Source organism: Phalaenopsis equestris, unplaced genomic scaffold (assembly GCF_001263595.1).
Source record: "Phalaenopsis equestris unplaced genomic scaffold, ASM126359v1 Scaffold000488, whole genome shotgun sequence".
Taxonomy (NCBI): Eukaryota; Viridiplantae; Streptophyta; class Magnoliopsida; order Asparagales; family Orchidaceae; genus Phalaenopsis; species Phalaenopsis equestris.
The window spans coordinates 292,793-303,586 of record NW_018164928.1 but is presented as its reverse complement, the minus strand read 5'-3'; the positions used below and the strand labels follow the sequence as shown (position 1 = coordinate 303,586).

The 10,794-nt window shown below is 36.1% G+C and overlaps 1 protein-coding gene across 4 annotated transcripts in view; it reads right to left on the bottom strand.

Moving 5' to 3' along the window:
- Nucleotides 1–9,308, bottom strand: part of LOC110028102 (dol-P-Glc:Glc(2)Man(9)GlcNAc(2)-PP-Dol alpha-1,2-glucosyltransferase) — a 23,156-nt gene extending 13,848 nt beyond the window's left edge. The window contains exons 1-3 of one of the 4 annotated variants that reach the window (XM_020729826.1): nt 8,953–9,308; nt 8,772–8,860; nt 3,431–3,764 (exon numbers count right to left, since the gene is read on the bottom strand). In XM_020729826.1, coding sequence (XP_020585485.1) covers nt 3,431–3,764; nt 8,772–8,860; nt 8,953–9,042 — 513 coding nt within the window. In that variant the 5' untranslated portion in view covers nt 9,043–9,308. Of the gene's footprint in view, nt 1–3,430; nt 3,765–8,771; nt 8,861–8,952 lie in introns of those variants that run through there. The other 3 variants (XM_020729825.1, XM_020729828.1, XM_020729827.1) reach the window with 3 other exon arrangements.
- Nucleotides 9,309–10,794: the final 1,486 nt, after the last annotated feature.

Genomic DNA, 10,794 nt, shown 5'->3' with positions numbered 1-10,794 from the left:
TTTGTCGTCGGAGGTCATCCGGAGAAGTTCGCATTTTCACCCGTCCTTTGGGCTTAATTGAAGTCCGATTTCGCGCAATTTCGTGAATTTTGTGTATTTGCTGTGTGTATGTGACGAAAAAGGTCGTGACGATGTTTTCCTAAGGCTTGAAGTCCTATTGGGAACTTTTCCCCTGAGTCTTCACAAAATAGCCCATAACCACTCTTTCGTAAGACGATGGTCTTGTGCCATAAATGCAAGACATCAAAGAAAAATAGGAAGTGGTTAGAATTTCTAAAAGGGTGAGTCTCAATTCAAGTTTTCTATGACGGTCAATAGGAACTCCTAGAACTAGATCCTAGACTCCAAGGAGGAGAAAAGAAGACCTCACAAAAATGAGGTCAACATGCACTTCTTTCGTTCTCATTCATAATTAAGGAAAACTTAAACTCTGAGCTAAAAATATGTGTTTGTTGGTTATGCTCCTAACAAAAAATGGAATAAATATTTTGATCTCAATTCTAAGAAAATGTCTGGTACCATGGATGCCACCTTTTTTGAACTACAATCATTTTTTATATCATCTTCAGGGGAAGGAAAAAACAAAGATGTTTCTCTTGAGTTTTAGGATTTTTTTCAAAACAAAGACTCCCGAAATAGTATGTCTCCAACCTTGATAGTTCGACCTAAACACCCAAGCGATATTATATCAAGAGAAAGTGTGTCGACTTTTTCGATATTAAATTTTCTAAAATGTCATCTCATGATATTCATAATAACGAAAAAACAAGAAAAAGAATGATAACAACAGTACCGTTTGATCTTGTCCACTCGAAGTAAAAGACAACTTAAAAGAAAAGGTCTGTGAATATTTTGTACTACCCAAAATCAGCAAACCCAAGTAATGTCCTCATTAATCCTTTACCACATGTTCAGTCCACTTCATCTTCAACTTATAAGTCTTCTAGTCCTGAATCTCAGCCTAGTTTAAATTCAAAGTCAAATGAATCTAGCCTTCCCATAGAAGAAAGCTCTTGCACCCAACATCCATTGTCTCATTGCGTGTCATATAAAAACCTCAGCATTTTTCGTTCTTTTATCTAATAATTATCGCATTTGGAGATTCCTAGAATTGTGCATGATGCTCTAAAAATCCTTAAGTGGAAGGATGTTTTCGATGAGATGAAACCTTTTGAAAAAAAAATGACACATGAGAAGTGATTGATCAACCTAAAGAAAAGATAACTGTCAGATGCAAATGTGTGTTTATAATCAAGTACAATTCTGATGGCTCTTTAGAATGTCACAAAGCTAAACTAGTAGCAAATGGATTTACTTAGACATATGACATTGATTATTTAGAGTCATTCGCTCCAGTTGCAAAGCTAACTCCGTAAGAGTACTCTTATCACTTATAGACAATCCTGATTGGTCTCTACAACAGCTGGATATAAAAAATGTCTTTCTCAATGAGTACTTAAAGGAAGAAGTGTATGTGGATGCACATTCGAGAGTTAATAAGAAGTTTGACATAAAGGTGCACAAAGTAAAAAAAGCCTTGTACGGGTTGAAGCAATCGCCGAGAGCGTGGATTGAAAAGTTTACATTGTTTATTAAAATTCGGGGGTATACTCAAGGGAAAGATGATCATATAATGTTCTTCAGACATTTAAAAGCTGGAAAGATAATCAAATCAATCGTATATGTGGATAATATAATTCTCACCGAGGATGATGTAAATAAAATGAACTGGTTGAAAACTTCCCTCTCATCAATTTTTGAGACCAAGGACATAGGATCGTTGAGGTATCTCCTTGACACTGAGATTTCTAGATTAAAAAAATGAATTGTTATTTCCGAAAGAAAGTGTTTGCTTGATCTCCTAAATGAAATTGGGATGAGTGATTGTAGACCTAAAGATACTCCAATTGATCCCAATCAAAAGTTGGGAGATGAGAAGGAAGGCGACCTAGTGAATACAATCTGATATCAAAAGTTGGTGGGAAGTTGATATATTTATCACATACAAGTCCAGATATTGCCTTTAATGTAAGTTGGGTAGGTCAATTTATGCATTCTCTCTCTGAGAAACACCTTGAAGCAGTTAACAATATTCTCAGATACCTAAAAAGTACACCGAGTAAGAATTTACTCTCTCAGATGACCACACAACAAAATATAGATGCATACACCGATGCATATTGGCCAAACTCAATTGTTGAAAGGAGATCGTTCCAGATACTAGACTTAGATCTGGGAAAATTTGGTTACATGACAAAGTAAAAAACAAAATGTGGTGGCAAAGAGCAACGCCGAAGCAGAATATCGAGCTATGGCTAATAGAGTAAGTGAGTTGTTATGATTGAAGAAAATACTTGAAGAACTGTGCATTCCGATAGATATGCCAATGAAGTTATACTGTGATAATAAAGTTGTCATAAGTATTACAAAAAATCTTGTGCAACATGATCGCATAACACGTGAGGATTGACAAACACTTCATAAAAAAAGAAGAATGATTGTGGAGCTATTTGTATGTCATTTATTCCAACTACTCAACAAAAAACAGAGATCTTCAACAAAAGATTGTTCAGGTCTAGTTTTAAGCACTTTATAAGCAAGTTGGGCATAATAGATATCTATGCTCCAACTTTTCATTTTCTTTTATTAGAGCTTTGTATTATTGGTATGTTATAATTCTTGATTACTTTTTTTAATTTTGAAGAGTTGTGTCTGATTTATGATTTTGCTAATGTGGAAATCATCTCTCTCTATTTATTTTATAATAGTTTCATATGAAATTGAAGAGGAATTATTACTTTTTCTACTCCAAAAATCACAAAACCAAACCAGAATAATTTAAAAGGTATCATAACAAGTTGATATGAAAAAAGTCTCCAAAACTAACCATAAAATAAAGAAGGCATGGTAAATAGTATGCTCTATGTTTCAGGCTCCATGAGGTGCCATAATGAATAGCTCAATTAATGAACCACATATTTATTCATAGAAAGCTTGCCTTTTATATCAGGGTGCATAGGGTCAATAAGCAGCTTGTTTTCCTCCTTGAAACCGTAAGTTATGTATCATTGAAGTAATCGATAAATTAGTTGAATAACTTCTATTATAACTAGTTGCAAATTTGCAAAGTTGCGAAGTTGAATATGATTTTTTGATTTCCTTATGCTAGTCTATCATGGCCAGTGATGGCGTCTTAACTCAGACATAAAACATCATCTAAATACATTAAATTTTCTTCTCATCATATCCAGGTTAAAGAATATTAAGAGATCAAATGGTACTGGTCCTCTCATCAAATTGAGGTATATCTTTTATAGCTGTAGAAATTTTATTTTCAGTAACATGTCTCGTTCTAGTTTTTTATTCCTAGCATTATTGTTGTGATGCATTCAGCATTAAAAAAGAGAGCTTAATATGAGATATTAATTACCATGGCACTGATCAAAAACTGTTTCTTCAGACTGGCAAGATACATTGCAAGAACTGCTGTTAGTGAAGCAACATCTGTATAGTACAAGAAGGTAAAGAACCAGTGAAGCGGGTAAAGTGCTATAAGAACAGCATAGAATGTTGCCTTCTTTTCACTAAGGGAAGGCCTTAAGCTGATAAGCAAATCATAAACAATCACACTGCATACAACCGCAATGATTGCATTGGTAGATCGAAGAAACCCGGTGGAACACAGTTGATGAAATGACTGGATTACCTTAGTAAACCACATGCCTGGAAACAAAGAAGCAACATAGGCAAGTGAAAGATAGTACCTGCACAGTTTTTGGATTATCAAAAAATTCGCAACATGATTTCTGTTGAAATTGTTTTAAAAAAAAAACCTGTATGCATATAGGAATATAAAAAACTTCTATTGACAAGGAAAATCAGGTGCAACATGAACAAGGGGGATAATTTTGGTAATTTCATTATATTTTAAGTATTTTTACAGTTATTCTAACTTGGAGCTGGCATGGGCACCATATACTGTGGAAAAGAAAAAAACCATGGAGACCCACCCATTGTTTTGAAAAGAAACAATAAATGTAACCTCCTATTCTTAATTCATATGTCCTTATGTTGGTAAACAAACATATAGATCTTAGTACTCTTAAAGACAGCACCATTATTGGATATAATTCATGGTTTCATGCCAAAAGTAGTTAATTGCATGATCTCTAAATAAGTTATAACATTGTGTTCAATTCTCCAAGCGGTATGATTTCTGCTCAATAAATAATATGTGGCTACCAGGATAACCTTGTGACCTCCAAGATAATGAATTAAATGGGCAAATAACATCTGTTCTCTAGCTCTTGATAGTCCATAACACAATTGTTGGATGGAGAGGATTCATCTATTGGTGTAACCTGTTGATGCAAATCTAACATTGGTTGCATTTGCATGCATATGATGCCTTCGACCATAGTTGGCCAATTATAGCTGAATCTCTTAATATTAATTTTCATTTTTGGGTTGAATAAATGTGCCCCCTAGATTCATTCACGAACATCTATCATCACTTTTTGTACTTTGCCCAGGTCAAGGCACCACAACTGCATTTAGTTGACGAAGGACAATATAAAACATTATTAATGGAGACAAACAATAGAGTGAGATTCATAATTTGTATGATGAGCGAGGGTCTATCAAGGAGTTGGCCACTAGGGAGGCAGTTGAATATTGTTTGCCTCTAATCTAGCTCCACTGCAATTGTCACTACTCGTTTGGTTTGTTTTGCCTTGATATTTCACATTCTATCGAATGAAAAATCATTAGCATCATGAATCAACGATTCGATTTCATTATCTTCAGCAGTTCTTTATTTAAGTCCATTTTCGTAGCCAAGAAAGTGGAGTGCATAATTTGGTGATAATTGAATAATCAAATCGAACCCACACTTTTGAGGTGGTTCAATTTAGTTCATTAAACATTAATTTGAAAATTAGTTCTTTTTTTTTTACTTGTTTATTTTTCAGCTTTGGAGCAGTTTCTCTCCCAAAATAAGCAATAAAATAAAAAATCCAAACATTACACGTACTTTATTCCTAATGCCTAAATACACAAAGATGGAAGGTAAACGGTAGTTAAGCCCTAACACCTGAAATTGAAGAGTAGCAAATCGGAAGAAGTAGCAGAAGTCGCAAATCACAAACAGGTAGTTGAGTAGTTGGGACTATGAAATCGGTGTTGGCTAGAGCTTTGAGGTTTCTATAAATCTTGACTCAAAAATTTGAAACAACTTATAAGCAGCCCTACACTCCTATAGCTCGTCTCTCAGATAATTGCATGCTATGTGACGGCGTCAATCATCTAATTTAGTCAAGATGCATCTCCTCCTTTGCCAAAATTGCTATGCCTCCTCAACTTCTCCAAGCCTTCATTTTCCCTTAAATGCTGTTCAAAGCCTCCAATACATGATAACCAATAAGAATGCATTCTCTCCTCTAGAATAATCATTACTTTATACAAGCAGCATGATTTGTATAGCCAAGATATTTAATAGCAACTCGATATTTATCAAATACCTTTTTTTACAATTAACATGATAACCAATAAGAATGCATTCACTCCTCTAGAATAAGCACTACTTTATACAAGCAGCATGATTTGTATAGCCAAGATATTTAATAGCAACTTGATATTTATCAAATCCCTTTTTATACAATTAACATGATATAAACCACAAAAAAATTTCACTTTCTCAAGGCAAAATATAATATGAATCTACCTACTGATATAGTAGAATTTGGTAAATTACAACTTGTAAATTAAAAAAATTTAATTTCAATGGGTTTAAGCTTACAAGGATTTTTCTTCTCTAAAAACACCACGTAGGGCCCGTTTGGGGCAGCTTATATGTGTGGGCGGCGTTTTAAAAATGTCGTCTTGCCGTTTGTTTCGCACTTATTAACAGATTATCCTAAACTGTGTTTTATAATTTGAGAAAGACTCGGACCGCGTGTCGACCCCCGCAGTCCGCGTTTTTGATCTAATAATTACCTGTGACCCTGCTTAGCATCCCGTGACCCTGCTGCTCTCATACGCATCCTTGCTCTCCGAAACTCGGTGGAGGTCCGATACTTCAATCATGGAGGTCGGAAGGATCACCGACGGAAGAGGTGGAGGAGACGCGAGACGATGGGACGAAGAAGGCTATCGCCGTAACATTCTTGTCGAGAGGGAGCTTAGCTCTTGCATTGTCTTCAGGACTGCTTTTGCTCCCTCCGAAAACCCCAATCCTGAAATCGTGTTGGTGGCATCTAGCAACGGATCTCTATCCGCCTATTCAATCGCGTCCTGCATCTCCTCCTGTCCACGGGTAAGAGTTATTTCTGTATTCGTGATTTTTTATTGCCCTAGACAGCTTGGAGAGGAAGAACGTGGTGATTTTTCATTGCTCTATGTTGTTTCACATATGCATCCTTATAGTTGCAAACATGTGGCTTCCTCCCCCTTCAATTCCTTTGTATCTTTTTTGTCTTTCTCTCCCTCTCCCCCTATCTCCCTGCATTGTGGTGTTGCATGTACATGGGAAGAATGCAATGCAAGGTTGATTTTGAATCATTTGGGGAGAAAATGAACAAGTGTATGCTACTTTGTTGTGATTTATATTAGATTCTTTTATGATTTTGTGAGACGAGAAAGTTGCCTTTGCAAATAATTTAACTAAAAAACATAGGAATTTCACGATTATTTGGGTATTATTGAGAATATATGTTTCACAAAACGCACGAACAAAACAACTCAACAGCTTATCCAGAACAGGGGCAGATTGGTCATTTCTCCAGAATCAGCTGTTCTCAAAACCCACTAACAAAATAGACAGACAGATTATCCGGATCAGCTGCCCATCAGCAGATTATCAGGATAAGCTGTTTATCAGCAGAAGCTGAATAAGCTGCAGTTGCCCCAAACAGACCCTTAATGATTCGCATTTAAATATGGGTAAGCTTAAATGATTGCATTTGATTATTTAATACTTTTTAATTCCATTTAGTTTATTTATATGATACCTTTTTGGCTATTATAAATCGTAATAACTCTCAAATATTATGGAGAGAGTCTAATATAGCCAATTGTTCATAAAATCAAATCTACATACAACTACATAATGTTGCAGGTGACAAAGTACTTCAAGCAAATCATTTGTTGCAAAGATAACATTATGTATTCAATTGATTATGAAAACCTGCTTATTCAATCATTTTAGGACGTTGGTCCCGCATTATCCATGAGTTCACTCAACCCGGGAGAAAAAAGTGCAGGGAGAAAATGATATAACGAGTAAGAAAGAATGAGAGATAAAGCAAGGGGGGAGACCCAAAGAGTTATAACGTAAGATCTCCCCAAAAAAGGTTGGAAGAGATCATCGCCCCCTCTTTTCCTTGGATCTCGTTTACCTCTAGTTGTGCATGTTCATAAAAATATTAAAATATGAGTCGAGGTGTATAAAGTTTCCCCACGGTGTCTCAATGAAAAGATTGTGAAGTGGATGTCAAGGGACTACTTAATGACGATTCACAGATGTCAATCTCAACTTTTTGCATTCTGCCAATACCGAGGACCACTGTTGAGGCAAGCTCGACGGATGAACATGATTGGTCAATCCGCTAGATGAATCCAACATGTCAGTCCACCAGGTCAATTTGACAGGCCAATCTGCTTGGTCAATCTGATAGGTTAACTTGAAGCTGGTATAGGATAGTTGACACATCGATGAATGGGGTCAGCGGGACACCTTAGCAGATTATTTTAGTAGTGATTCCTTATCAGGCCCATGAGTAGTGGTGTATAAAGTTTTCCCACGGTGACAATGAGAAAATTGCGAAGTGGATGTTAAGAGACTAATTAATGAGGATTCACATATTCCAATCTCAACTTTTTGCATTCTGTCAATTCCGAGGACCGTTGTTGAGGCAAGCTCGGCGGATGAACATGATTGGTCAATCCGCCAGATGAATCCAGCAGGTTAGTCCACCGGGTCAATCTGACAGGTTAGTCCACCGGGTCAATCTGCTAGGTCAATCTGACATGTCAACTCGACAGTTGGTATAGGACAGTTGGCACATTAATGAATGGTATAGGACAGTTGACACATTAATGAATGAGGTCAGCGGAACACCTTAGCAGATTATTCTAGTAGTGGTTACTTATCAGGCCCATGAGATGTGTGTGCATGCGCACACATTGTCATAACTGAAAAATCATTCTCATTATTTCCTACATAATGCATATATGTACACCCCTCAATTATTTGTCTGCACGTTGCCATAATTGGAAAATGATTCTCTTTATTTCCTACATAATGTATATATGCGCATCACTCAATTATTAAAATATAACAAAATTTTCTGCCCTGTATCGTAATTTATCGCTTCCATTCTCAACTTGAGCAATGCATCCCACACCATCAAAGCCAACACATTTTAAACACGTCATATGTGATAAGTTATGCATAAGAAGAGCATGAAATATGAAAAGGTGGTGGTTCATCAGCCATCATGTTTGCACAACACACACTATAAATATAGTATTGAAAATTGATAATGTGTCGAACTTGATAGAAGTAAAAAGGCATTTTTTTTCTATTCAAAATTTCTTTGCATTTGATGAACTATGGATTTTAATAAGAAATGGAACTGCAATTAGCAGCGAAGAAACAAAATAAAACACAAATGCCCAATTTCGTAGAATTAAGAAGATGCGCAGCAAGCAAGAGTTTTATCAAATGACACAAAAAAAATATTTCCAAGATCTCGTGCTTGTTGAGAACTCACAGCCCGGGTGGAGTGGTGATCATGGGATCCCAGGTTTTAAAGTCGCCGCGGCAATAACGCTGCGCCTGAGGTACATGGAATATTTCGTCCTGCATCCGAGGGTTTCGAAGAGGAATTGATACAAACACGTAGTGAGCACAAGACATGCGAAGAGAAGAATAAAGGACATTGAGAGGCTTACCATGTAGGGATCAGGAACGATCCTATTGACGGCCATGGATATGGGAATAACCCACAAGCTAACGATTGCAGCAACCGCCATTCTCCCCATCTCCACTCTTCGCTCTTTTCGGCGGTCAGTTCTCCCTGGAATTTGTCAGTTACAGTGATCGACTCTGGCTAGAAATCTAAAATCTTGCATGTCAAATGGTTCGGAATCGGGAATTCTGGATTAGGGATCTTGGGTCAATATCTAGCCTGACTACGATCAAAAACCCTGTCCTTCTGCGAACCCAAAAAATAACCAGACTACGATCCTCAGTCGCTCAGTCGCTCAGTCGCTCAAGTCCCGATTTCGACTCAGCTCCTAAATTTAATCCGTTCTTCTCTGCATAGTATAAGCATAGGTTATCACCATTTGTGTGTTTGGGTAAGCATAGGTTATCACCATCTGTGTTTGGGTAAATCTACGTGCTGAAAGTGCCGTAACAGTTTTTTAGTTGTGATTGGCTTTTTCAAAAAAAATAAATTAATTAAACAACTGTTTCTTAATAAGCTGCAGCTGCCACAAATAAATTCTATACCTAGATCGCCAATAATATCTTGCTACTTCTCTACTCCCATGACTCAAATCATCATTTAACTCAAGATATTCCCTAAGAATTTTCTCTCTCAAATGATCATTTTAACCTTCCATTATGGCATATATAATCAATTGTTATCATTGTAACATTTCACTACAACCTATGTAATTAGCTATTGTCATTAAAATCTTTTACTACAACATTTTTAACTAACCGACACTTTTACAATAGCCCACTACGACACATGGGATCAACTAACGCTCCTACAATAGCTTACTACGACCTATGTGATTAGTTACTACTATAGACTTTCACTACGCCTGATGTGGCTAAATTGGGTCATTACAACCTTCAACTACAGCTTATGTGGTCAATTGACACTCTTAGAGTGACCCATTATTGTCTATGTGGTCATTTACTATTGTAGATTCTCACTAGAGTTTAAGGGGCCAACTGATGTCATTACATCCTCTTAATAGGCTTTTGTTGGCAATTGTTATCATTACAGCCATCCTCTATGTCATATGTGATCACTTATTGTTATTATAGCTCTATGTGATACATTGTTTTCATTATAACCTTCTAGCACATCCTATGTTTCAATTGATGCTCTTGAAGTGACCCACTATGTTGTATGTACTTATCATCACGATCAACATGACTAATTGATGTCATTACAATCTTCCAATATAGATTATGTGGCTAATTGACTCTTTTATTGTGACTCACTACGACCTATGCGACAAGTTACTACTATAGTTTTCCACTACGGCCTATGTGGTTAATAGTTGCTTTTGAGAATATCATTTTTATCACTAATGGTCCTCACACTCATATTCGACCATTCATATTTAGCCATTCCTACTCGACTGCTCAAATTCAACTGCTCAAACTCGACTATTATATGTCTGAGTTGGTGAGATTGGGCTCAGCCATTTCTATCATTCTTGCTTCGAGCCGAATTAGTTAACTAGAGTAGATCATGAATTAGGTCCATTTAGATAGATTCATATTCATGTTGATCCGCATAAGCTCTTTTTGGTTGCACAATGTGTAAATACAGAGAATTGCATCCGAGGCAAACATTCATAGGAATCACTTAATATTGACTTTAAAAAAAAATAATTTCTCAAGTTCCTAACAATTTTCCTGATAAATCAAGAAATAAAATTTTAAAAAAAATCATGGTTACAATTTTGATCTTTTGAAATATTTCTAAATCTCAATTCAACTCTCACACATTTCATTTATTCATATATATATATATATATATATATATA